This window comes from Pungitius pungitius, chromosome 20 (assembly GCF_949316345.1).
Source record: "Pungitius pungitius chromosome 20, fPunPun2.1, whole genome shotgun sequence".
NCBI lineage: Eukaryota > Metazoa > Chordata > Actinopteri > Perciformes > Gasterosteidae > Pungitius > Pungitius pungitius.
The window spans coordinates 10,717,513-10,744,302 of NC_084919.1; the positions used below are offsets into that span (position 1 = coordinate 10,717,513).

General features: G+C 41.9%; 3 protein-coding genes across 4 annotated transcripts; 2 read left to right on the forward strand and 1 right to left on the reverse strand.

Annotated features, from left to right (window-relative positions):
- The first annotated feature begins 10,182 nt into the window (after nt 1-10,182).
- Nucleotides 10,183-17,413, forward strand: rhag (Rh associated glycoprotein). Its single transcript, XM_037448884.2, has 10 exons — nt 10,183-10,510; nt 13,564-13,747; nt 13,912-14,062; nt 14,154-14,301; nt 14,460-14,626; nt 14,715-14,852; nt 15,201-15,322; nt 15,535-15,608; nt 15,748-15,821; nt 16,137-17,413. The coding sequence occupies exons 1-10, from the start codon at nt 10,327-10,329 to the stop codon at nt 16,209-16,211; spliced, it is 1,317 nt and encodes a 438-aa protein (XP_037304781.2). The 5' UTR covers nt 10,183-10,326; the 3' UTR covers nt 16,212-17,413.
- Nucleotides 17,414-17,917: 504 nt separating this feature from the next.
- si:ch211-22i13.2 (uncharacterized protein LOC553945 homolog) lies at nt 17,918-21,329 on the forward strand. Of its 2 annotated transcripts, none has more exons than XM_037448887.2 (7): nt 17,918-18,505; nt 18,857-18,935; nt 19,355-19,507; nt 20,059-20,117; nt 20,237-20,326; nt 20,702-20,791; nt 20,882-21,329. In XM_037448887.2, exons 1-7 carry the CDS (start codon nt 18,503-18,505, stop codon nt 20,930-20,932), a joined length of 525 nt encoding a protein of 174 aa, XP_037304784.1. In that variant the 5' UTR covers nt 17,918-18,502; the 3' UTR covers nt 20,933-21,329. The 2 variants fall into 2 exon arrangements, with proteins under 2 accessions (XP_037304784.1, XP_037304783.1); XM_037448886.2 differs by having other exon boundaries at nt 18,032-18,505; nt 20,234-20,326.
- Nucleotides 21,330-21,970: 641 nt separating this feature from the next.
- Nucleotides 21,971-26,022, reverse strand: rd3 (retinal degeneration 3, GUCY2D regulator). Its single transcript, XM_037448885.2, has 3 exons — nt 25,697-26,022; nt 23,975-24,288; nt 21,971-22,759 (listed from the first exon to the last, which is right to left on the reverse strand). Exons 2-3 carry the CDS (start codon nt 24,262-24,264, stop codon nt 22,402-22,404), a joined length of 648 nt encoding a protein of 215 aa, XP_037304782.2. The 5' UTR covers nt 24,265-24,288; nt 25,697-26,022; the 3' UTR covers nt 21,971-22,401.
- Between the last annotated feature and the right edge of the window lie 768 nt (nt 26,023-26,790).

The window sequence follows — 26,790 nt, forward strand, 5'->3', positions numbered from 1 at the left end:
GCCCTGACATTTATACAGAAGACACGGAGGACATTCCTTTTTTCTCATCCTGGTGAGTCTGTTTGCAATTAGCCGTGTCCAACAGATGCAGGGTCCAAATCCATGAGCTTCACTCAGGAATGGATTGGTCATGCAAGGGTCAATCACTCACTTCATTATCTCAGTGGCACCCGAAGCATTCGCGGCACAGCAGTTATGTGACATGAGAGGGGAGATAGTTGAGAGGTTAAAGTTCAGCACTGGGTTGTTTGTGTGTAAAGTTCTTAGGATATTTAGTATCTAGTTTCAAACTAAAATGGTTTGCAAAGTAAATGGTAAATGGACCTGCATTCATGAAGCCCCTTTCAAGTCCTTGAGCCATTTCAAGCAAACTTTCAGTAGCTGCATGACCAGGTCCACCCATTAAACAGAAATCTTTCAATATGTAATGATTAAAATCTGACTTCAAACTTGATTTGCAGCTCTGTTCAATTATATTTGCGGATCTGCTCCGGTCGGCTGTGCAAAGGCCCTCCAGCAAACTATGTCATTAAAGCAGAGTTAAGTGTGCATGGCGCTTTGATATTTGAACTATCAACTAATTGCAATCATTTAAACTTGAAAATACAAAAGGTAACATTTATATGCTAAACCTGCAGCAAATAAACACATTTGACTGAAAGGCTTTTAGTATTTGCAAATTCTCAATGACCTCAAGGATTACAGCCTCAAGTTAGAACGGTACGATGCACCATGCAGCACCGGTTCGGGATAAACGTCTGATGACGCCCTGTTTTTACTTATTTCTGTTGCTCGCATTTCAACGCACTGCAAAACTAAAAGTAAGAAATAGTTTAAAAAGTAGGGCACAAAAAAATTTATGTATCCACGTAGCATTACATGTTAAAAATAAAACTGCACATGTGGTTGGAATAGATGCTCGTCGTACAGGGTTCCAACAGGCCTCGCTGTGACCTTAACCGTGAACTTAAACCAACATCGCATGCAAACACACATATACAAACACATACCTTCAAAGAAAATTGCAAATATTATCACGTGAAGCTGTTTGCACAGCCCTGACAGGACTCTTAACATTTGAAGTTAACCATGCCCCTCCAAATTTATGGTGTTTCTACCACGAATACGGCTTCAAGTGTTAAACTGTCAGGAGAAAAAGAGGAGAGAACAAACATATGGTTTCCCATGTATAGTAAACAGACCCTAAACTGTACATCTGTGTCCGGCTCTCACGTAATTAACATGCCTCCTACGATAAGTAACATGTGAGAGAATCTTTTTAAAACAGCTGGATCGTCCCACAAAAGACACATTTAATAAGTATTCTGTTTCATGTGGCTGCTGGATATTCATGACACAATTAGTAAACTCCTTTAAACCAATATTTCCCAAATGGGAGTTCATCACGCAGCAGAATCCTGCCCGGCTGGGCTGCTGCTGCTGCTGCTGCTCCTGGATGCCAAGCACTTTTGCAATATGTAAATGTTTTAAATACTGCAGTCATTAATCCTTAACATTTACACCAAGCTCCTCCCTGCTGTGTGGTCTACTCCGTCGCTTGCGTGACAACCTTTTTTCTACTTTGCCGACATGCCTCAACCCGCCACACTCTCTCTGCATCCTGTGTACTGAAAGCCCACTCCATCCATGTCCTTTAGGTCAGGATGTTTTTTGGTTTTGTTTTCGGGTTGCCTTTTAACCGCATCCCTCCTCCCTCGTTTCCCTACTTCTATGGGAAGTCCTGGGTTGTGGTCTAATCATTTTAGTTTTTTATGCAGATGTGGCGATAACGCTGGCAGGTTGATTGCCACATGGAGCCACAGTAGGAAAGGGTGCGGCAAAGGCCCCCCAATTAGGCGTCACTTAACGAAGCCTGCGCTAGATAAAGCAATTACAACATGGCATCAGGATGTACCAGTGAGGAAGCCAAAGCTTGCATCCAACAACAATCTGACAGGCAACTCCTTCGAGCCTTGAGAGGGTTTGAAAACACTGTGGGAAGAAAAAAAAATAAAAATAAAAAAACAACGAACAGATGTTGTGCTCACTGAGCTGAGCATGCTATCAGCTTCACATTCAAAACTGAGGAAGAGGAAAATGTGGCGTCAGAGTTACATACGAGTTAAAGTCCAACTCTTTCAAGACCTTTTATTGTCACTTTCTCAGGCAGAAGAAATGTTAATGGGTGTTATCGTACATTTCTTACTCGCGGGGGCCATGGGCCACAACTCGCTTGTGTTATCTTCGTAATTGAGGAAACTAGAAAGTAAAGCAAAGATTTATCTCTGCGTGCAAGCAAAAGGAAGAAGTCCCAAGGCACTACAAAATAACCAAACTAACCCCCTCCCCCTGCATATTGCATCCATATACAGTAAGCATGGGTTGAAATGTATTTGTAGACGTAATATGTCTTCATGGAGCCGAACTTACACAGGAAACTAGCAAATGCCATCAAACTATTAACTTATTCTAACTACAATTAAAGGAATCTACTCTCTTGAAATATTTTCTAAATGCTCAAACTGTGTTGCCGTCCTGCCGAGAGTTAAATATCTAACCCTCTAGGATTTAATCCGGTAACCTTCGGGGGAACAACCACACCTCTTTGAAAAAAAGCAGGGCATCAGGGGGTCAGTTACTGCAAATCTTCCTCCTGTCACGGTAAAAAGACATAACTGGAAGGTCTGGATCCAATTCTGCACATGTGTTGGAACAGAATTCATACTGTACTCACGCTCCTCTGTCCGCACTCGGTTTTGACTGATCCCTGCTCCACGGCCCGCGGTTACTCAATATGCATTCCGGCCCATCGGCCAAACACCTGTTAAACATTCAAGGGCTCTCAGCCTTTTTTTTTTTTTCCCAAAACATCAGCATCTGCGGTTGTTTGTGAAAGCCTTTCAGGCAAGCAGGTGCTGGCGTCAGAGAAACCGTTAGATTTGACGTTGGACTGACAGAGCCGTAGTTATAAAACGTTACATTACAGTCCATCCGGCCGTTACCTGAACAAACTCTAGCGGAAGGCGGGCCCTCTTAACCCAATGCTATGGAGTTCACTTAAGCAGCATGAAAGGGCCCCTACATAAACATGATGGGAGCTCGTAATTATTCTTGATTGCTCGCATCTAGCGTGCTGATTACCAGAATGCATAGGCTTCCCTTCGAGCAGGCTTATCAGGGTGTGCAACTGTTCCGGGCTGAGGGCCCCAGTCGCAGGAAACGAGGGGTGGGGTGATTTGAGGGGGTGGGGTGCAAGAGTGTCCATGCGCTCTATGCATCCTCTCCATTCCAGTCCACATCCCCACAATGCATCTGGGGTGCTGGCAGTTAAACGCGGAGGCCTAAATTATTGGGCTATATGTCTCTAGTAGTGATATTTCTTTGGCTCCTCTGGTGATGACTCATCGGGAGGGCGGTGTGTCCCTTCGGCTCAGAGGAAGATTTCTCAATAACTGCAAACCAGATGGATCTGGAATGTGGTCCTGGACTTGAGAGGGCAGTTCCTGGCCTGGTCGCTGCCCGAGGTGTTGTGTTCACTGACGGCTATTTTGGCCAACCGGAGCGTTGTAGGCAAGATTGATGCTAGCAAGCAACCTAGTAACACCCACAAAATTAGCATTACACAAAACTGACACAGCTGTAAAAGTTGCAGGTAAACTTCTTTCTTTTATGCCATCTCATCAGCATTCATTTTCATACAAAGTGTATTTATGAGAAAACCCATAAGGGCACATAATAGTTTACAAGAGCACCTAGTTCTTTATACATCTAGCCCTTTAATTCTGCTCACAGATGCATCCAAATATAGAGATGCAAAGTTTTTACCCTCTGTATCAAAGACTCCTGTGAAATACATGGAGTCAAAACTTTCAAAATCAAAAAGTAAAAAAGTTTTATAGTTGCATAATGAGGACCTCATGCTTGTCAGATGATTAATCACTTGCTTTTTTCTTTCTAAAATGCCACATTGCACAAATGTCTCACAACAAAACGTGCTGATTAAGACCAAAAGTATCTTGAACAGATGTTAATATGTGATTCTTAGTGACGCCATCGCTTTTCCTGACGAGACCCACGTGTCGTTTTTGGACTTTACTAAAAGTTTTTCTGCAGAAAAAAAGAAGAGACCAGCTCCTTTGTCCTCACCTCCATTATCAACTCTTAACATTCGTCCCCAAGGGAATTTCAGCACATGGAAGCTCAAAGAACAGCGTCGAAGGGAATTCTGCAGCTGGAAATGTAAAACATGCTCCGCCTAAAGGAAAATTTAGCGCTCGCTTGTGTAACGGCCTTTCACCTAGACACTGCCATGACATCAGTTCATGTTGAACCCCAGTGAGAGGCGACATATGTTTAGGTCAATACTTCTGGTCTTCTCTGGAAAGAAGCCATTGGTAAGGGCTCTGTTCATGACGTGCAGTTATCAGGCTAAAATAACCCCCAGCTAATTTGGGTTCGTTGTAATCATTTTAGATGAATCTTAGTCAAAACACGCGGTATTTTTAAAAAGTTTTCCCAGTGGACACACTGGCTCCGTGGAGGACATTAAAGCTTCTCCACGCCGTCACTTTGACTCCCGGTCAACTCACTCGTGCATCTCTGCTGCATGTATTTATGAGGCCTCATAAATCAGTCTGGATTATTTAAGCTATTGCTCGTGCAAAGCTCTCTGAGGTTCATGCACAGTTATGTAGGAACCGGTTACAGTTACAATTAATGAGGAAAAAGGACCCTGGCTTTTCTCTGTCACGCCACCTGGCCTGTTTCCAATCAGCCACATACATATCTCCTTATGGAAGATTCCGGCCAAGGAATGTAATGTTGATCCCCTGGGTACCGAACAAGACGTGAGTAAGTAGCTTCATGGGAGCGCAGGGGCCGGTAACGCGTAGTGTACATGCAGGACTCCTTGTGAGGACATTGCTGGTCCTCATTCCAAGTGTCAAGGAGTGAATACTTTTGGTGGGTGGGGCACGCGATACTAACCATGCATGTGGAGTGGACCTTTGCACGTGATAGAACTGAGCAAAAAACCACACAGAGGAATGGCCCGTGCAAAAATATCAGCTGCAAGGTGGTGCCCCCCTAAAAAGAGATGAGTAGAAACAGATATTTTTAACCTCCGTTTGACCTTTACATGTGGCCAACTTAACTAAAGCGAACAAAAGCAGGCTTCCATCCTCCTGCTCTTTTGCTTGATGATCCCTTACACTCACCGGGTCATCTTTCCACTGCCGTCACACTCAATCTGTCATTGACGGACGCGGTGAACAAGTATCAACTACACAGTCCGAGGGGTTTGGAAGCAGCCAGGACATCGGAGAGGTCCGAGCAGTCATCCATGTTGCACCCCGGACAAAAGGATGGAGCTCATTTCGGCCAGATGGCTTGTTTATTTTCCACAAATCTGTGGTTTATGGCACATATTTGAACCATTAAGCGTTTTATCTCAGCTCTCTACGGTGAGTGAGCCGAGATAAATCGCTTAATGGTTTTTCTGGAATGCTTTCTTAAAGTTCACAGGGAGGCGAGATTAAAACTGATTGAGCTGTTTAGATGTGTGTTTTTTCTCTGCTTTGTGGCTTTAATGTTCAAAGAGTTTAATGTTCTCACATTCCGTAAACTAAACAAGCCAACACATTTATTTTGAGTAAAAATAATAGGGATTGTTTGATGAAATTGCCCAAAAAGTCTAGTGAAGCAAGAATTTGACGTCACACATTTAGGAAGTCAGCCTCAGGGTCAAAACAGAGAAGGCAATAGAATAACACTTCGCGTTCCCTGGTCTCGAGTCATTGATTTGCTTTTTTAATGGGTTTTTAATTCGATGCCTGAAATAAGTTTGCTCAAGATAGTTAATATTTTGTTGATTAAAAAAAAATCACGATATATACCCCTCTCATGATTTGAGTGAGTCAAGAGTTTATAAAGTTAAATGCTAAAAAAAGTACTCTCAAAATGTGGCACTAAACCTCATTGCACCAAACATCACTGACTAAAACAGATTTATTGGACCATGGATTAGGTAGATGGTTGCATTTATGCTTGAAAATCTGAAAAGTGATGTCCATTTGCGTAGATTACCTTGCTTAAAACTTGCAATACAGACTTCTATTGTTGGCCTCCAAATACATGACACCAATTACTATTAATATTTATTCCTTCAGTAAATACTTACACGGCGTCGCTTACTGTTAACGGACAGGTTGCTGCAAAGGGGTTGGAGTTGGCCCTGTTTAGTTCATGGGGCCCATGTACACATAGCGCCTTTATCATAGCGTTAAAATTGTTCTCAATGAGGACAGAGGGGATGTCTTTATCCTCCACCGTTTCAAGTGGAAAAAGTTCTCATCTTGTCACTTAAATGCACAGAAGCAATGCTAGTTGTGGTGGCTATGTGTGGATCTTAAACTTGTTTGTGATTATGTATTACTAACTAGAATATAGAAAAATCATAAAGAATACAGAAATCATCAATACAATCCGAAGTCAAATGACTCAATTCAGCTGAAAGGGTACAGATTGTTCCTTCTCCCTAACTTTAAAAAGAGAGAGTACACCGAGTTAAGGGAGAGGTCACTAAGTTAATGAGAAACTCATAGTGCGCATGATATTAATCAATTTTCCCCCAACACTAGTCAACCATTAAAGGTCGTTAGGGATATGTGGTCAGAATATAGTGGTCATAGAAACATAGAAAAAAGCGCTAGGTTACAGCTCTGTTGAAATGATGGGGTTGAAAGTGCTCCACAGCTTTTCTGCCAGAAGAATGTTCTAAGTGGACACAGGCTCTTAGTAAGCACAAAGGGCCATACACGTTTAGTGGGATACTCATAATACATTTTAGTTAATCGGATGTGCTCAAATTAAACAACAAAATATGAGGTACATTGTGAGTTTTAGAGATGCTACTGTGTATTATTACTGCAGGTCTCTTGTCCCTGAACTCTGATTTGATGCCGAGATCATATTCGTTTTGTATGACTGTTTATACGTTGTTTTTTTAAATATGGTGTGTATCAGATTTTGGCTTTTAGGTGAGCAATTGCTAATATTTTTGGTCAGAGAAATTAAAAGTTGCATGGATTCCAAGATGAACATACAGTAAAACATCAGACCTGTATCGAAAAATATATACGATTCTATTTGATTTGTGTTGTTCATAACCTTATGAAAAAAAGAATCATTGTATTTCAGCCTCTTTAGCCTGCAGTGTGAATATAGCATACCGTCTCCTGCCTGTACATGGCGCATTAATGAGTCTCATCTTATTCCACAAAAGAAGACAAGTATATATATATAAAAACCTATTGTCGATCCCGCAGGGATTCCTGTACACTAGGAGATGAAAGCGTGTTACCCAAATCAGTACTCATTCATGCCTCTTAGGGAGGTCACGATACGTAAAAGCAACGACCTTAGAGCCCTGGCACCTCTGGGACATTCTGCTGAGAAACGTGGGACTTACTGCCATTGAACAGTCCTGCCTATACAGACCGCTCTCATGCTCTCAGTCAACACTCTTGCAGTTGATTGCTAAACTACAGACATAATAATTGGTCTAATAATTGCACATCAGAGCTAAACCATTGTAAAAAACACATTCCCAGGATATTAACTACTCAGGAGGCAAAAATAATTACATGACTGTTACATGTGGGAGTAATGAGTGGACTGAAATTTTATTTTGAAAAGGATTTAGAGGAAGAGAAAGAAAATGAGGAAGTATCTGTGACCGTCATGAATGAATGACTGTAGCAGTCTGACCACATCCTTTGTGCTCTGCAAGTTTGCCGATTAGCTCATTTGTAAAGACAACAGCAGCAACAGGGTGCTGCCCAATGAAAAGCCTCCACTGTCTGCCAAATGTTACAAGTGTGGATTACTTCTAGCGGTAGTGCGGTGGATTTGAGATCCCTCAACACTTGCAAGTAATTTCCCAAAAGGGTGTGAGGCACTCCACGCCAAGACAAACACAAATGGTGTTGCTGGCACTGATTAACAATCCATGTTTATTTAAAAAAGTCCTCGGATCCAAAATGAAGGACATTTGCACGGAGGGGATTTGCTGAGAGGCGCTCAGATTGTCACCTCACTCACCGCATCAGAGCCTGCGAGCCAATTAGAAGAGGTTGCACAGTGGGCTTCCAGTCTTCGCCGTCTATCGTTTCTAAAAAATAAAAATACATTTTTTGAAATACTTACATAACTGTTGCAAAATAAACCAAAATAAAATACAGTAAAAAAAACAGTAGCCATGTTCTGTTCTTGAGTTTAATTGCATTTGAATAAGGGAGTCCTATATATACACCTGAGGATTATTTGTTACACATAACTATTCCACCGCTTACCTGTAATGCGCCTCGACAGAGGTGATTGGGTCCAGACTTGATGGAAGACAGGTGGGATGGACGGTGCTTTGTGTTGCTTTGGAATGGCATAATCCACTCTACAGCAATAGTATCAATAATAATAGGAGTGACAACAATACCAATAATCTTTGACTCTTTGAATATGGGACTTATGTTTATATGCCTATTAGGAATGGAATGATGTGTGTTTTTTTTGGTTTGCGGTGATTATTGTGTTGTGCCATTTTACTGTGTTGCATGATTTCTGTGTGAGTTACAGGGACTGATGCCCCCCCCCCCCCCCCCCCCCACCCTATACGTCATGGAGCGATCAATGCAGTAAATTCCTGGGTACAAAAATATAGAAAAACAAAAAATAAAGAAAACCTCTGAGCTCTCAGGAATGAGTTAAATCGGGAAAAACATAAAAGAAGGAGTATTGTCCAAAATAAATGCCCTACCACCCTTCTGTGCACAACCAATGTCAAGTCAAAAGGACTCCAGGCGCACTGTGACGTCCGATGTGAAGGTTCTCTTGGTGGTGTATGGATGAAGAGGATGAAGATGTGGTGGCAGACCGGACAGAACTTCTGGTTCCAGTGATGGAGCTACTTCGATAAATCATAGGTTTTCTGCTTACTCCTAACTTACTTCATTAAAACAGATGATCACTGGTTAAACAGGGAAAATGTGACAACCTATTTAATAACATATGAACAGTAACGCATTTTCAAACCATGGTTACACTTACATACCTCTACATATCTAACTCTTTGTTAAATAGAAAATGATTAATTTCAAGTATTTGATGTTGTTATGAAATAGGACCGTTTCATAACGTATTGTGTGACAGACTATGCTGCTGACTGCCTACAGGTCCTCTTCTTCTTAACGATTGGATAACAAGTACTTAATATATTATTCCCTAAGGATATTGATCTCTCTCTTTATAACTGTGCGAATTTGTGACTGTGTACAACTGATTGCAATCTGATTGCAAGATTTAGTTTAAAGAGAAGTTCTGTTTTACGGTATTCTACGTTTCAGTTCTTAAAGACTCAATAGAGGGCAGAATTTTTCCACCACATAAAACACAAATGACAAAAAAAATGTTTAAACGTAAAACAAACAACTGTTTTTGATTAGTTAAGTTTAATTAGTTAAGTTAAATTTACAGTGAGAAAACTAAATTTAACTCATTTCTATTAAATTCCATCTCTTACCATCTTAATTTGACAGTTTTTCACTGTAAATTTGAGTGACAGATGGTCACTGTACATATTATCCTGCTGCTGTTTGTACTGCATGACAAAACTTTGTTTAAAAGTTGTTTATTGTATATTTATCACCGTTGTGATCTTTTTACATATATGGATTAGTTATATTGGGTCCATACCAGTACTTTACATACTTTTCTGCTGCTACTTCTGTGGAAAAACAGAACATGCAGGACTTGTACTGGCAATGTATTACTTCTCTTAGTAATGTATCTGAAACAGCAGGTGCAGTAAAAGAAGTTCACTCAGAAAGAGGAACAGTGATCACTAGTGCAGACAAAAGAGGAATCTCAAAAACTGAAATATATGAAAATATATAGTAAATAGAGACATTTGAAATATCATATTATTTTTCTGATGTGTAACATGAAACAAACTCACCAGTCCCAACACATAAGACAACAAACAAAAACATTAGTTGGAAGGAGGAGTCACTAACTATTTCTCTTATGTCATTACAGTTGTTTTTTACTTTGTCCACTGACGCTCTGAGAGGAAACCCGTCCCCATGAGCAAAGTCCATGAGGGGGGTGTTCCCCACTCAGGAGGCCTCAGTGTTCTGCCCTTTCATTGGTCACCACCAAACCTGCCTCAGTTTAAAACCAGACACACGTCTATTCTCTCCCCCCTTCACAGCTTTACCCACTAAAAACAACAGATTAGGGAGACTGTGCGGGTGAAGCATAGCCGGTCTCAAGATGCCTGCTTTCGCCACCAACATGAGGATGAAGTTCCCCATTATAGCCTTGGCTTTGGAGATTACCACCATCATCCTGTTTGCGGTGTTTGTGACCTATGATGATGGGAAAAAAAGTCACGGGCACGACTCACACGGCAACGAGACCCACCATGAAGAGGCGAGGCCCATGGATCTCTACCCCAGTAAGTGTGCTCGGGGCTGCTGAAAGAGGGATGCTCCGCTATATTTCATCTCCAGAATTCTCTTAAAGACGATAACATATTTTTATCAGCTGGTATAATCACATTGCCTTTGTTGTGGCTTTGATATTGCCAGGTCTGATTTTTAAGTAGAACATGACACAATTGCAAGACATTTTTTAAAAGATTGAAAAAGAGAGAAATATACAAATTCCCCATATTTCCAAGCATTGGTTTTTATAGTGACTATAAGTGACTTATAACTGAGGTTATGACTGAACCGAAAAGGGACGCCTTTCTTTCATTGAAAGAATGTTAATTCTGTTTTACGGGTGAAATTCTCCAATTATTTGCTAACAGGAATAGAAGATTTTTGGAGGCCTGTCCAGAGGTCTGCTGATTGCAATAAGAGGAGTCATGGGGACACATTCCCATCTCTCACGAAGTCTATTCATACACATGCAGCTGAGGATCCTGCAGGGGAAAGTGTCGGGTCTCATAGAGTGCAGGTCACATGTGTTATAAATCAATGTGTCAAACAAACAGATAACAGGAAATAATAGCAGATGTTAACTATTTTTAATTACGGTATTTATTGAGCATTAAGTGGCTTCTGTAGTTGACCTTGAGAACGTATCTGTATGAAGACGTCCCGGCTGTTGAGTGTCTGTTCACTTATTGGGTGGGGCAGGTGTGCCCCGAAGAGATTAGCTCATTGGTTCATCATGAAGGCTCAGAATGGCCCATCAGAATGTCTTTCATTATTTTGGTCTCTTCATTACTTTTTGATCACATTGAGTGAGTGTCCTCCCCAGGAAAGTGTGTCATGTAATTATCCTCTGCTTTGAGTCTAATACGGTTTTTCCTACTAAAATGTTGACGCTGCAGTTACAACATTCCGGATATACACCTTCCAATCCATACATCAATGTTCCGATATTGTGTGGTGAAGTTTGACTTCTTGACACAGAACTTCTTCCCCTTCGGTGAAAAAGTTCATCATCAGTGTAGTTTTCACTTTTCTTTCCAGATTGGACCACGACTTGCTTCCAAACTAGTTGTGGTATAATACATTTAAAGTGAGCACAGAGAAACTTGAACTCCTTCAGCAAATAGAAGTGAAAAACAAATCCAAACATCTAATTGAGGTACCAATAAGCAGGCTTTGGCAAGCGTTTGGATAACGTGGAGACTTGCGTTGCCGAGATGCAGAGATCTGCAGACCAGACATCTGTATTTAGAGGATCAAAGGGAGGACTGATCTGGATTTAATTTAAACTGCCGTGGCTGAAATCAATCATGTAGTGAGGTTGAACTCTGGATGAATGGCATGACAAAGTACTCCAGGTATTTATAATAAAGGATATTGTAAAAAAAAAATCACTTCATCTTAATGACGAGTTTATTTGCAGATTTAAAACATCAGAGACCGAGGATTGTGAGAGAGGAATCTGCTGCTCCAGCACTTGTGGTTTCAGCACTGGTCGCATCCCTCCTCTACAAACTGCACGGCAGTCGCTCCTGAGGGGATTCTCTCTTTATCGAATCGGCTCACACAGTTCTTGAGAAACTTACTGAGCGTGAGCGAACATCTGGGCGTGGTGCCAGACACTGTGGCAGCTTTCCAGCTGTACCTCCTCCCCATCCTCAATCTACTGCTCACTGTAATACTCCTACTACATGAGAAGCAAAGCCTGTGTTGGGGAGGAGGGTCAAAGTACAAGTTGAAGGGGCAAACACTGTGTGGATGTGATCCGCTGCTGACGATCACTGTTAAAAACGCTGACCACATGTTTTGCAGATGATTATTGACACAAATTATTATTTGATTTACATTATTAATGATTTTTTTATCGTTCCTATCTATTTGTGTATATAAAAGTCTGTGTTGTCCTAGTGCCTTGGTTTAATTTCTTAAAATTTATATTCACAGAACGGAGTGAATTTCCCTTATGTGAACCCATGTCCTGTCAAGCAAATTCTGACTGTGCTTGCAAGGCAATTGATTAGTTTATCAGGCTTGGAGAATGTAAAAGTAAGGTTGACAAGATGAGATTTGCCTTCAATCATCTCTGATAACAGACCGATGAGAAGACTGTTTGGGATTCAAGTAGCTGTAACATCAATAAAGAATATTTCTAATATGGAGCAGCCCGGTAACCGCTATGACGAAGATTAGAGCTTTTTATCTGAGGGGTTAATGATTAAAGCAGCCTACAGTGAAACAGCTGTTTGAGCAAAACAGGGGTTTTGTTTCTGGAGCACTTAAAGAAACCCAGTAAAACACTAACGAGTATTGCAATTGTAGCATCTTTGGCGACAATATTGTCCATCTGGAATTCTCACCGGGGTCAATGTCATGATGTGCAGACATCGCCCAACCCCAGAGACCTGTCCACACAACAGGAAATGAAGCTCATTGTTTGTCAGCCTCCACCTCCATGTATTTTCCACAAATGGGCCTCGATATATCATGTGTAAAGGCATACAAACAGGAATCTCCACTTCCTGTCAGGATGGCGATGCTGGCTCCTCTTCAAGAGCTCACCTCCTTTACTGTTACTTGTTGCTGAAAATACGGTGAAAACACCATGAACTGACGTTGAAATGAATTCCAAAACTCTGCTGTTTTTGTCCGCCTGTTGACACGGGCTAATAGATAAGGGTGTGCTAAACCTCGCCGGCCTCAGGGGATTTCAGCTAAGTTCATTAAGATCATACGCACTTAATAGAAACTGGAACAGCAGAAGCATTTTCCCAGAATCCCATTCACAGTGTGATTGAATTGATTTTCCAGCTGACCGACCGGGGCTGACAATACAGCCCTGGGGAGGGAAATGACTGGAGGGAAGTCTAGCAACGGCTCAGTCGATCATTGCAACTTCAAAGTCAAAAGAAGACCAGTCTCCTGCAAAGTGTAGTTTATGATAAAAGGCAGAGTGAAAGTGACAAAAATAATACCTGGAAGTGTTTCATATAATTGAAAGTGGCCCCCTGAAAACAAAGCACCGCCTTCGAATCAGCAGCAGCACTGACCTCCCTTCTGTTGTCTCCAGTGTTCCAGGATGTCCACGTCATGATCTTCATCGGCTTCGGGTTCCTGATGACATTCCTGAAGAGATATGGGTTCAGCAGCGTTGGCTTCAACTTGCTCCTGGCTGCCTTCGGCCTGCAGTGGGGCCTTCTCACGCAGGGTCTGTGGCACCTCGAAGACGGCAAGATCAAAGTTACCATCTTCAAGTATGAATGTCTTCCTCTGCATGTGTTGGTTCTCAGTGATGTGTGCAGTTGGAACAGACATCAACACCCGAATAGCTCCAACAGATCACTTTAGGTTCAGTAAACAATGAGTGTTGCAACAACTGTGCTGGTCTGTCATTTCTAATTTCTTCTCAACCCTGCAGAATAATCAACGCGGACTTCAGCACAGCAACAGTCCTGATTTCCTTCGGCGCTGTTCTGGGTAAAACCAGCCCTGTGCAACTCCTCATCATGACCCTCCTGGAGATCACCCTCTTCTCCATCAATGAACACCTGGTGGTCACGTTCTTTGAAGTAAGCGCACAATGAGCGAACCAACTGTTCATTTTTGCATTACAACCAGGAAGATTCAGTGTAATAAACTGCATGCCCTTTTCTTTCACAGGCTAACGACGTGGGTGCATCCATGATTATTCATGCATTTGGAGCCTACTTCGGCCTGGCTGTGGCTCGGGTACTTTACCGACCGGGTTTGAGCAACGGACATGACAACGAGGGATCCGTTTACCACTCTGATCTGTTTGCCATGATAGGTGGGGGCCCGTTGCACTTCAAACTAATGCAATATATTTGTTCGCCTGAACATGAGCGACTTCTGTCACCTAGTGGACGCAAATAAACATGCAGCAGGATCCGGTTCAGTGTGATTGACAGGAATGAGACATTTAGGACTTCTCACCCTCTATTACAGGAACCGTCTTCTTGTGGATGTTCTGGCCCAGTTTTAACTCGGCCATAGCTGATCCGGGGTTAACTCAGCTCACAGCTGTGATCAACACCTACCTCTCCCTGGCAGCCTGTGTGCTCTCCGCCTACGCCATCTCCAGTCTCGTGGAGCACAAAGGAAAACTGGACATGGTCAGAAATCTAATAGCACTAGTTCAAAATCATTTACAAAGAAAGTAATTCAGTTATACAGTGATTTACATATGACTGTATATTACAGGTGCACATCCAGAACGCCACCCTGGCCGGTGGCGTTGCCGTGGGAACATGTGCCGACATGGACATTGGGCCTTATGGGGCCATGCTGATTGGATTTGTGGCCGGCATCATCTCTACTGTGGGCTTCAAGTACCTTACTGTAAGTGCAAAGTCAAGCAAAGGTGGAAAATAAAAATGGCGGATTTTAGATTAATGATGTATATTGGTTAATTAATCAATTTGTCTTTTTCCATTAAAAAATATATAAATTTAATGATAAAAAATGATAAAAAATAAAAAACAAAAATAAAAAGTCACCTTGGGATGTGGGAAGCTGTGATTGAAAATTTGTTAATGTATTTTTGGATCAACAATGAAAAAAGTAAATCAACGACAAATAATCATGCCACAAAAATGTGTCAGCCGTCTTTACAAAGTGAATGTATACTTCACCTTTTAGAAAAGACACTATTAGGTTGCAACAAGGGGCCTTTTTTCTCTTCTGCAGCCCATCCTGGCATCCAAGCTGGGCATCCAGGACACCTGTGGCGTCCACAATCTGCACGGCATGCCGGGCATCCTGGGAGGGTTGGCTGGTATTGTGGCTGTGGCCTTGGGGAAGAAAGCGGGGTAAGGACCTCATCCTTATCTCCACATACATTACATCTGACTATGTGTTCGTTTCTGTGTGCGTACACAATTCCATTGAAAGATAAAAAATGATCCTATTGAATCGTCACATAGAAAACAAGACACGCACATTTCTGTAGCTCTGAATTGATGTTATGCTTTAGTTCAATTTCCGCTCTAACGTTCCCGTTTTCCCTCCTCCCTCCTCTTAGAGGTAATGCTGCCATGCAAGCTGCTGCCTTGGCTTCATCCCTCGGGTTCGCTTTGGTTGGAGGTGCTATTACAGGTGGGTGGAGATGAGGCATGAGACGAATAACTAAGGACAGAGTTTGTCACTCAGTGGAAATGGACTTCCTTACCAATCAAAGATTGCATTCTTTTGAAAAGGCCTGAGCAATAAAACAATGTATTTGTCCTCCCTCCAGGTTTCATAATGAAGTTGCCGTTCTGGGGACAGCCTCCAGACCAGAACTGCTATGATGACTCAATATACTGGGAGGTGAGAAATCCCATTTCTCATAAATATTATCTCTAGTTTCTGAAGAATGAGCATAACAAAGTAATAGAAACGGTAGCCCGGTATTTTCTTTTAGTTATTATATTTGTTTTGGGATTGTATGAGACGAAATGTGGCTCAACGCATCATTACAAGCAAGATTTTATTAGATTATCATTTTGTGTACGTTGCAACTCTGTTGTTAAAGCTTGTTTGGCAAGCCCATAATTGTTCATTCTCCATGGGAAGTTCATCCATATCTCATTTTGGTCTCTTTCATCATGCTAGAGAAAATAATTTGGACAATATGTTTTCCAGGTTCCTGAGGAGGAGGAGGAGCACGAGGAGAGCTTGGCTCACGCCGATCACTCAAAGAACAAAGCAGAGCCTTAATTATCTGCTCACCGTCCATTCAGCTGGAAAACTAGAAAGTAAAAGACTAATAATCTGGCCCACTATGTCTGCCCATAACATTTCCTCAATTATATTAATGTACTTTCCCCCTCCCCACTAGACGATTTGCTCTACTGCCCAAAACAAGTTAATATTGAAACTGTTTTGTGAGCAAAGATACCTACAGCAGTAGATGCAACTATTCCCACAAGCTTTTCCTTCATGTTTGTATAATAAAATGAAGCATTAAAGCATGTTTCAAGATATTAGTATAGTTAGTGTTTTTCTTCATACAATGTATTATAATTCCACAAACCTCACGCTTGTTTTTGGGCTGAAGCTTAGGTCAAAGAGAGGCGTACGACCTGCTTTGATCCCCTCGCATGGAGCCCGGTTCTTCTGCAAGGAGTCAGAGTCTGGCTGTGTGAAACCAGCTCTGACTTGGGCACGGACAGTCGCATGATATGTTGTAACTAATGAACTTTGGCATTGCTTATCTACTACTGCTTAAAATAATTTTCTTTCTGTCCGAGGGCTGCTGAACCATTTCTTTAATGCAAGGAGGATGAATGCGTTTAGCATTAAGATTGTCTGCTTTCAATTGGTAGCCCACGTATATTCTTACATGTACATATACTTTAGCATTTACATCAAATGACATGGTCAGTTTTATTGAAGCCCAGCAATCTACAATAAAAATGAAAAGCAGCTGGTACCGAATATTTTTCAGATGCCTAAAGGAATTCAACAGAAACCTACATACTGGCCCATATAAGGGCTAGCATTGGAGAATATGCAAAAGTTACAAACATTTTATACCATTTTCATTGTAACGTTATTCCCTGCCTCTATTCTCTAAAGCTAGTTACTGTTGGGTTCTTTTACTTTAGTTTAGCTCATTTAGAACGTAGGCACATTCAACAAATCTTATCGTAATATCATAGGTTTGGAGAGCGACCTTTGCTTACTTCAGAATATCATTTTAAGCTGCATTGTGTCTGAGTGATGAAGGCCACTTTTTTTTTGTTTAAGCTGCAGGACTAGATGAAACTGACTACACACAGGAATCAATATTTTGGTTTGTCGAATGTTTTATTATGTGCAGAACACACCAAGATTTTGTATTTTTATACAGCGGGATGTGCTCATATTTGTATCATTTACTAATACTGTCATAATAAATATGGTTTTGTACAATAACAGTATTGCTGTGTTTTTTGGAATTAATTTCCTGAAATAATACAGTATAACCTTTATTTATTATACCTCTGAATTTACCTCTAGCACCACTACCAGGGCAAAATTGAATTTTTCCCGAATGTGTCTACAAGCATTTGCTTATGCATCATGAAGCATATGTAACTATAAAGTAGAAATATGTGTTTGAAGTCGTGAAGATGTAGGTTAACATATACAATTTTTCTTTATCTTTCTTTCTTTAATCTCATAAATGCAGAACGTTGTGGTCACAATACTGCAAATTTACAAAGATCTTAATGAAAAATGTTTTCCTAAAATTATGTTTATTAAAATGCTAACATTGGTCAATGCACGATTATCAATTTTTAAAGAGTAAAATATCGATGTATTACGCACCTTTGGGTCAGGCTCGACTATTGATCAAACGCAGCATTCTAACGTTAACGTATTAAACTGAGATGGTCACATGGTCATGATTAGCATGCTGATGTTAGCTTTTAGCCCACCCCAGTTGACGTTATATTAGTTAGAATGGTCATGGTCTATTAAATGACAACTGAATTCTCCCTCTCTCCAAAGCAGTTCTAACAAATCCTGAACATAAGTACAACGAATGTTATATTTATTTCAAAGTTGCGGTATTAGACCGAGTTCATGTTTGTTTGTTATTCACGTAACACGTTATATAATATGAATCGACTGTAACGTCACGTTACTCTGCGGAAAATGAGAACAGCTGACAACATTGACTAATCGAACTTCTTCCCAGGTGGTTTGCAGTTACATAGGGGCTTGTTAGAGACTAAAAACAGCCTGAACTGGAAAAAATCCCATCTTTACATTACAGTCTTCAAGCGGCGACGGATCACCTCGATGCTGCTGCGCCAACTGGCGGACGGACGTCGGATTTAGCGCCGTTGTTATGAACGTAGCTTCAGTGGTGCATTGTGGGATACAAAATGTCTCCCAAGAGTGCTGGCTAACGCTACTTTGCCAGAGATACTTGCGAATAAATATATATCTTTCTCTTCTTTCCGCCGTTAACGTGTCAGTGTTTATAGATGATAGGGTAACGGTGTACTGCTATCGCCATGGTGAGTACAGAACTTCTTTCACCAGCCTTAGCTCATTTAACGTGAATAGCTTAAAGCGCATTTTAGCTTTAGCTTAGTAGACGTAGCCTTATTAAGCTCAAGTGAAAGGACAATTAAGGTAAGCGTCAATATTTTCTGGGTTTGTTATCAGAACTGTCCTTCGGAAAGCCACGATTATTTGCAATGGTTCCCTTGCTTTGAAAGGTTTGGCACATTTTGCTAGTTGTAACTTCAGGTTAGTTAAGGTTAATGTTAGCGATATCTTCCCCGGAGCGCAGATCAGATTTCAATGAAAAACTGTCGTACTCCAAAACCTGTGGTATAAATATTTGTTTTTGTTTTTAACGTTAGTCCACGAAAGCGGAGTCCAGGGTGTCCAGCTCCAGCTCCAGCTCCAGAACAGATGAAAGGAAGAGATCGAGCAGCACAGGCAAGACCGCTTGTACCTCTGACACGTCAAACTCACAGTCATGACAAAAAAACCTGACAGGTGTGACTTTACAGTCACTGTGTTATTGCTGTTGCCTTTCCCACTACGGTCTCAAGTGAAATGTTGTGTGCATGTAACCTTACCTGTTACCGCTTTCGTCTTTCTCTCGTATTTTATTTTTGTCTTCTTTAAGTCACTCTCTTTGCTTCTAACAAAGTATTTTTTATGGTGGAACCCAGGGAGAATGGCTCCCTAAAGAGCACTGTGTCATGCATCAGGGGATAGTGGGTAGTTCAACCCCAAAATCTGCAGTTCTTTTTAACATTAGACCGTTAGTTACCGTTTTCTTGTTTCTTAATAATAAGAAACATGGCATTGTCAAAAGCTTATCTTTATATTTCTGTCTTCTGTTCATTCAGGTCGAGAAAAAACAAAACGGAAACGCAGTCGTAGTAGGTCTTCCTCGTCGTCCTCTTCTAGGTCATCGTCATCATCTTCATCCTCATCGTCATCTTCTTCGTCGGGCTCGTCAGACTCATCCAGCAACAGTCGGAGTAGCTCTAGCAGTAGCGGTAAGTGTAACTTTATAGTCTGCTATACCAGTGATTCTCAACTGGTGAGGGACCCGTTTTTAATGGGTCGCGGGCCTCTGCATGTGAAAATAAAAATTAGAATTAAAAAAAAAATCACAAAAAACTTCCTCCTGTGATTTTATTTTGAAGGGACTTTTTGAATGCAGCGGAGTCTCGTTTTTTTGCGGCTCGTCTCTCCATGTTTTCATCAGCGTGTGCCAGGTTGGGTCAAACCATTCTGATATGGGGGAGACATTGGGTTTTTAGGATAATTAAACATCCTCAATATAAAATTCAGCTTATGAATTTAATTTTGAATACATTTGAGAAGTTGAAAATGTTCCTCGATTTGGGTCGCGGCTTGTCATTAAGGGGTGATGGTGGGTCCCGGAGCCAGACCAGTTGAGAACCACGAATCTTTGGCATTAAAAAACACTTTTCAGTTTTCATCAGCGTTAAGTTGTTAATGAATGTTGTGCTGTGTTCAGCCACATGTTATGCATCATATTAGTACAAATATCAATATATTGTCTCATGTGTTTTGTTTGTAGACTCTCACAGTAAACCCAGAAAGCAGTCTAAAAAAAGGAAAAAGGAGAAACCCAAAAAAGTAATTCTGTTGTTAATTTTATCTCGTGCATAATTGACATATATTTTCAGTAAGAGTAAATTGTTCAGTAATGCAACGTAAATAAAAAACGTTAAACATCTTTTTGTTTCTTTCAGCAGAAAGTTAAGAAGGAAAAACGACACAAACGTAAAAAGGACAAGAAAGCAAAAGGGGGAGAGGAAAACTCGGGACCTGTACAAATCTCCAAGGTGACTGCCCATTAGGTCCCATTCAACCACTGAGTTACCAGAAATATGTACTCTTAAAACATGCATTCTACATTACATTGTCATGATTGACTTCCATTCATTGAGTGCCACTGCCACCTCTAAAATCAAGTCTAGTGCAATAAGTTGTACGCGATTATGCTCCAAATGACATCAAACAACCTGAGAACTGTTTTGTTTATTATCTCGAAGCAATTTAATTTGTTTGTTATGTTGACCATTGTACAACATTGAAGTTATTTTGCTTGCCCACAACCAGTGCAAGTATGATACGCACATACATACTTACATTTGTAATCTCCGGCTATGTCATTTAGTCAAAGAATTTATTGTGCACTGGTAACTGTTTTCTTTCAGTACTTGAAGGACAAGAAGAAGGGCAAGTACAGCATGATTTCAGGGAAGAAGATAAAAATGAAAGTAAAGAAGTCAAAAAAGGACAAACAGGTAATCTCACATGTTTTATTTCAAGTAGGTAATCTATATAGTGTGTGAATAGAATAGTTATTTGCTTCTCTTTTTTTGTTTGTGTTACAGCGCGATAAAAATCGAGCAGAACTTCTTGAGTTCCTGAACTCCACTCTGTGATGCGTCTTTGGACGGCAGTGATAGTGCTCAGATCCTTCTTGCAGAACTCAGGAAACAACAACTCAGCTTTTCAGGAGAACAACAATGAAGAGTTTTCTGAGAGATGATGACATCTTGCATTGACTCACAGGGCCTGATGGGGCAAAGAAGCTGCGTTCAGAACACTTGCCTGATTTTCCCCATGGCCCCGTCCAGCTGGAGGATTCTTCAGCTTTCTTTGTGGTTTGAACTTATGGTCCCACCCCCTTGAACAGTGTACTCCACCGTTAAAACATCTTACTCCTCTGACATCGGATCACCGTGGACCAGAGATGTTTTCTTCTTCCATCTTTTTTTATTTCATTGTTCTTCCAAACCAGCTGCCCACATCACCCAGAATGCAACTTGTCAGGCCTCAGAGATCTGGTCAACTCACTTTCTAACTCGGTCCCAGCACACTTAACTCAAGTGACATCACTTAAGTGAATTTGTCCAACTTCATGTGGCTCACTCTGAAGCCACAAAAAACACACAACTCTTACTCTCAAACACGCAGTGGTACTCGTCAGCCCTTAAAAAGGCTTTGCCTTTAGTTAATGTCAACCACACCTCATGTAAGATTACTTTTTTGTAGATAACTAACCATTATTTTACCACAGTAAATGTGCGAGTTATCAGTGTGTACTGATATTTAAATGTGTACATTTTGTTTCAAATTATATGGGAATCTACTTTGATGGTAACTGTTTGTCTCATTCGTAACATTCATTCTGCCAAATTCTGTCTTCCCTATTGTTTCAACGTTATTCATTTTATTAAATGGAAATCAATCAATCCACTTTGATGCTTTATAAGGAATTAACCTGTAGGGTGCTGATGAACTTTGAGGTGTGACAAACAACAGTTAAATACTAGATTTTTTTCTACAATCCAAAAGGTTTTGTAATGTTCCAACGCGTCTTTGAATTCCCTCTTTCAATGAAGAACAGAAAGAAAGCTTTCAGTCTGTTGACCTTGAGTCTTTATGCTGTTTGGAGAAAACAAGGCAGGACATAGAAGTGGAGCATGAATTGACGATCATCAATAACTTGTGCATACAATTTATAAATACTTTTCCGTGTATACTGTCATGAAAGACCATTCATTTTAGTGTTGTCTGACCAAACAACATTTTTCATGCATTCCTGCCAAAGTCAACAAATCCTGCGTATGACAAGAATATCCTCTGCCAACCTTAAATAGCCCTCGTTGCTTGGATACTGTCTACAAAAAAAAAAAAAGACGTTTCACTGCCAGAGGCGACACAAAATATCAACCGCTTCAGTTCCAAAAAAAGTGCCATTAAGTTACAGAGGCGCCAATGGGAAAAGAAACGCCTGACATTGCCCTTACAGGTAAATCATCAATTTATGCTGATTGGTCTCCTACTGAAAAGAGGAGGAGGACTGTGGGACCAAAGGGGACGTGCTGTGGCCCATGAACGCCTCCCATCAGACAACCTTGCTGCTGCTGGCTCCTTTGTATCTGAAGTCTGGCATGCTCCACACCCTGTGGGACCTCTCCGAGCCCTTCTCCACATCCTCCGACACCGTCTTGAGCTCGTTCAGCCCCACGCCGTCGGCCTCGCCGGACGTCAGGCCGACCGTGCTCCCGAACGGGTTGATCTTGATCCGGGACCTGAAGTTCATGAGGGACGTGCTCACGCCTCGTCTGTTGTTCCACTGGTGGGCGAGCCGCTGCGCCTCCTGCTCCTCCTTCAGCCCGTCCAGAGTCTCCAGGAGGACGGAGCGGAACAGGCCGGACACCTCGTGCACCTCGGGCTCGTTGGCCTGCAGGACTTCTCTGAACCTGAAAGGGTGCCGTGGGTCAGGGTTACAGTGCGCTTCGGTTTTAGAGAACTCCATCAAAGGATCAGCGCACTCCTACAACATTGTCTCCTGGTGTTTGGTTTGATCAAATTAACCAACCAAAACTCAAGGTATTGAATTCATAATAATAATAAACTAAATGATCCACAATGCAACTAAATGCTGGTCTGGTAAGCTCACTTCATTCTAACTCCTCAGTCACTCTCAAATGTGTAGTCTGTCCGTCCACTTAAAAAATGTCTTGAAAGGCAGCACAGATCATCGTTGATCAGCACACTGCTGCTTTCGACCCTCTTACCAACGAGGGCTTCAGAGGCCTTAACAAACCTTTAAATAGATGCCTGATTGGAAACCTGCTTCCCGGTGAGTGTTTCCAGTTAACCGACGATTGACCCGCCTCACTTCAACACATAATGACACATTCATGGCCAGAATCCGATTTATCTACCAGAGCCATTCTAATTGAACTATGACTGGAATTCATTGTATTAGGCTAAACATAATAAACAAACGTGGGAAAGAGTTCTATTAAAGGCACAATGCAGGATTCAAATAAAGCCTCACGGTCCACAAAGTACGGGACTGAACCCGCTGCCTCACATTGATTGATTGACCTTTCCGAGAGGATTTACACCAGATAATCACTGCAGGAACGTAATTGATCAATCATTAAAGGTCATTCTTTAACTTGGAAACAGCTCGCAGAAAAACCTCTTACCTTCTGCTGTATCTGTTATTCAAATGTGTAATATCTCTTTCTGAGTTCACTCAGAACGGAGAAGCCATCTTTCTCGTGTAACTATTCAAACGTCTTTTCTTTTAATAATGGTCGGATGGGGAGAACAGTGTGCACGTGTGCATTGTCCAGATTGTACAGCATTTAGCACCTCGCATTAACACCAGCAGTCAAAAAAACACCTAAAACACCTTCCACCTCTAACAAGACACCGGGGGGATCAGCAGCTTCCTGTGAACAGCTCAGTTTGTCTCTGCTACAGATTAAAGGCAAAAGACAACAGACCAGCTGATTGTAATTGATTTAAAAGGCGCTTTGAATTCATTATTTAGGAAATCATTCAGTCTTGATGGTAAACTGGATCTGACTATGTGTTGGCCGTTATTCTAGAAGCTAAGAGTTGACTTTCAAGACATTCGCCTAATATTGGCTGAGCTGTTTTTGCGTTGTTTGGCTCACTTGAGGATGAGCTGGCCGCAGCACGGCGGCGGCACCTTGGAGCAGAGCTCCTCGAGGCCGAGCCGCTCCCCGGTGCAGAGGCTGTAGGTGGACCGCGGCGGGTTGGCCAGCCAGCTGTAGTCCACCCCGGTCTTGAGGCGCTGGTACTCGTTCTCCCTCTCCCTCTGCTGCCTCTCGGCCTCCTTCAGCTGCCAGCTGAACTCCAGCATCAGGGTGTCGGTGACCACGTCGGCCGGGTCCCGTCGGGGGCTCCGGGAATACGGCTCATTCCAGCTGAACCAGGAGGCCATGGCCTTTGTCCTCCTCCACAGTCCCTGGGGGAGACGAAGACGGGCGCTGAAATCAGGGGGAATCCCAGCAGACGGACTCCAAGAACTTCATTTGTTTCAAGGTGAATGGAGGATAAAGAAGGTTCTATAGGCCTCTATTAGATTTGCTGCTTTTATTTAAACACATAAGGAGACATTTTGGAGAGGTTATACAGTAATTGACTTGATTTGCTAAACTCGTAAAGGGAAACCAATAAAACAAAATAAGCTGGACAGAGTTATGGTGGTTTCTGTTACATTTCATTGATTGTCTCAGTTGAAAAACACATCGTTTTTCTTTTTATTATACAACTGATGTTTGAGTTAATCAATAAAAGAATCAGCAGAATAATTCATGTTGAAAATAATCATAAACTGAATGTATTTGTTTTCTAGTTACACAAAACATTTGAAGAATCAAGCATTGAGCTTTAGGACAATGTCAATGTTAAAGGTCATTTTGATGTGGCTGACATTATTACGGTTGAATGACATGAATTTATTTAGAAAATAATCAGACAGCCAATTGAAACTTCAAATAACCGTTAATGCGGCCCTGAGCAGAGATTTCCTAAAAGTGCTTCAATGCTTCAAAAGTGTGCATTTCCTTCATGTTGCATTTTTCATCTTAATTTCGTAGGTAATCTTTTACTTCCCTTTGATCAAATCTCCATTCAGTTTGCTAACTCTCTCAACCTTAATCTGTGCTGAGTCCTGCTGTAAATGCTTTAAACGACTCTGCAGCTCTATGTTTGGGCTATTTTTGGTCAAAAGACAAAAAGCTTTCACAGAGTGAGATTAGTTGAAGCCGTTCCCAGCTCTAACTTCTGGAGCTCATAGTTTTACTGAGCCGATGGCCCTTCAAAATGGAGTCTCACATGAGAACAAACACACATCGACACATGCCAGAGCGCCCGGACCAGGGAACGCTACATGAGAAATAGACATACGCAGGCCTTCACTAGTCATCTTCAGTACTGAATAACCAGGTGAACTAAAAACAAGACGTCCATGACGAATGCATCACCAAGAGTCTGCTTTTCTCTGATCAACAAGCCAAAACAAACCCAAATATTCTGTTTACTAAAAGCAAGGGCAATAAACCTGTAACTATCCTACATTCAGAATTCTGGCTCCAAATTGTATTTTAATGATGATAAAAATAGTGGTTGATTAATGTTGTTGAATCGACTAGAGGTTGCAGAGACGTCATCAGTGTGTGACTTATTTTTCCAGGAATTATAGAATAAAGGGCGCATTTCCTACTGATTTAAACTTTCTCTCTTTGTGTCCCCACAACAAACATTAATACAAGCTTCTACTGGAAGAAGCTTCTGACAGATTCAAACATTGAATATGTCAAAACATCCAAATTGTTGCTGTTCACTCCAAAGTAGAATTCAAAAATTCTTACCTCTTTGTCTTTCGAAAGTTTTCTTTCGCTGGAAGAGAATCAAAATCGACGAAAAGCAGAATGAGAAAAGTCGGCAGACATCAGAAGGGCGGATGGATGCTGGAGAGACAAGACTTGCCAAAGCAGAGCGAGAGAGGAGAGAAATGGATTCTCCAGATCCCTCTCGGTCTCATAGCATTCTCTCTCTCTCTCTCTCTCTCTCTCTCCCTCTCTCTCTCCCTCTCTCTCTCGCCCCTCCTCCCATGAGCCCCCGTGGGCCTGTCTTTACTTGTTGCAGGAGGTTGGGGGCAACCATCTCCAAATGGAGCCATTGGATCACGGCCCCTGATGAAGTGCTTATGCAGCTTTCCGCGAGAGTCGGCGTTGCCATAGCGACGCTCCTAAGCCTATTTGTCCACAATAAGCTCCATCAGCTGAAAGGGAGCTGGAGAGCGACAAAGAGGCAGATAAAGAGGACACGGTGGGCTGAGCGGCGAGATGGAAAGAGGGAGATAGATCAAAGGGAGTTGCTTGGAGGGCGGGTTGGTGCCGTGTGGGCTGACCGGCTCGGTTGTTGTTGGCGGTGCAACGTTCCAGGTCGTGTCCTGTGTGCTCCTTTCGCAGATAATGAATCCCACTGGCCCTAGAAACAGGGGCTTTATAGGTGGGGGGTGATGTTTGATGCGGACGACGGAGAAGCCGAGAGGCGGTCGTCGTAGCGTAGGTGGAGATTGTGAAGGTTTTTTTGGCGGCTTGCTCGGTGCGTGGGTGTGAGCACAGACCTTGAGAATCCCAGCTACACCTCCAGCACCATCCTCTTCCTTCTGCTCGGTGTTGTACAGCTAGATAGAACGCCGGGTGGACTGTGAACCCTGTTAAGTCAGAACAGGAACACCAGCATCCTGCATGTGAGCTGGAAACCGTTGTCCCTTCCCAACGGCTGATATTGATCTTCTTGAGTCCATTGTGTTCAAGCCATAAAGTAGTACACAACGAGTATACAATACAAGAGAAATTCAACGCTGCGTTGATTATGTGGTACTTTAATCAGTTTTTAAAAGCCTGATACGACGTGGGTCACGAGGAAATAAAAAAGGAGTAACTAAGCAGCAAAG

Coding starts and splice junctions, on each gene's coding strand:
- rhag (XM_037448884.2), top strand. CDS start 10,327: ATGCCTGCTTTCGCCACCAACATGAGGATGAAGTTCCCCATTATAGCC. Junction 10,511..13,563: donor GCCCATGGATCTCTACCCCA/GTAAGTGTGCTC, acceptor TGTTGTCTCCAG/TGTTCCAGGATGTCCACGTC. Junction 15,323..15,534: donor GCCTTGGGGAAGAAAGCGGG/GTAAGGACCTCA, acceptor CCCTCCTCTTAG/AGGTAATGCTGCCATGCAAG.
- si:ch211-22i13.2 (XM_037448886.2), top strand. Junction 19,508..20,058: donor GAGTAGCTCTAGCAGTAGCG/GTAAGTGTAACT, acceptor TTTTGTTTGTAG/ACTCTCACAGTAAACCCAGA. Junction 20,327..20,701: donor GACCTGTACAAATCTCCAAG/GTGACTGCCCAT, acceptor GTTTTCTTTCAG/TACTTGAAGGACAAGAAGAA.
- rd3 (XM_037448885.2), bottom strand. CDS start 24,264: ATGGCCTCCTGGTTCAGCTGGAATGAGCCGTATTCCCGGAGCCCCCGA. Junction 22,760..23,974: donor TGCGGCCAGCTCATCCTCAA/GTGAGCCAAACA, acceptor GCACCCTTTCAG/GTTCAGAGAAGTCCTGCAGG.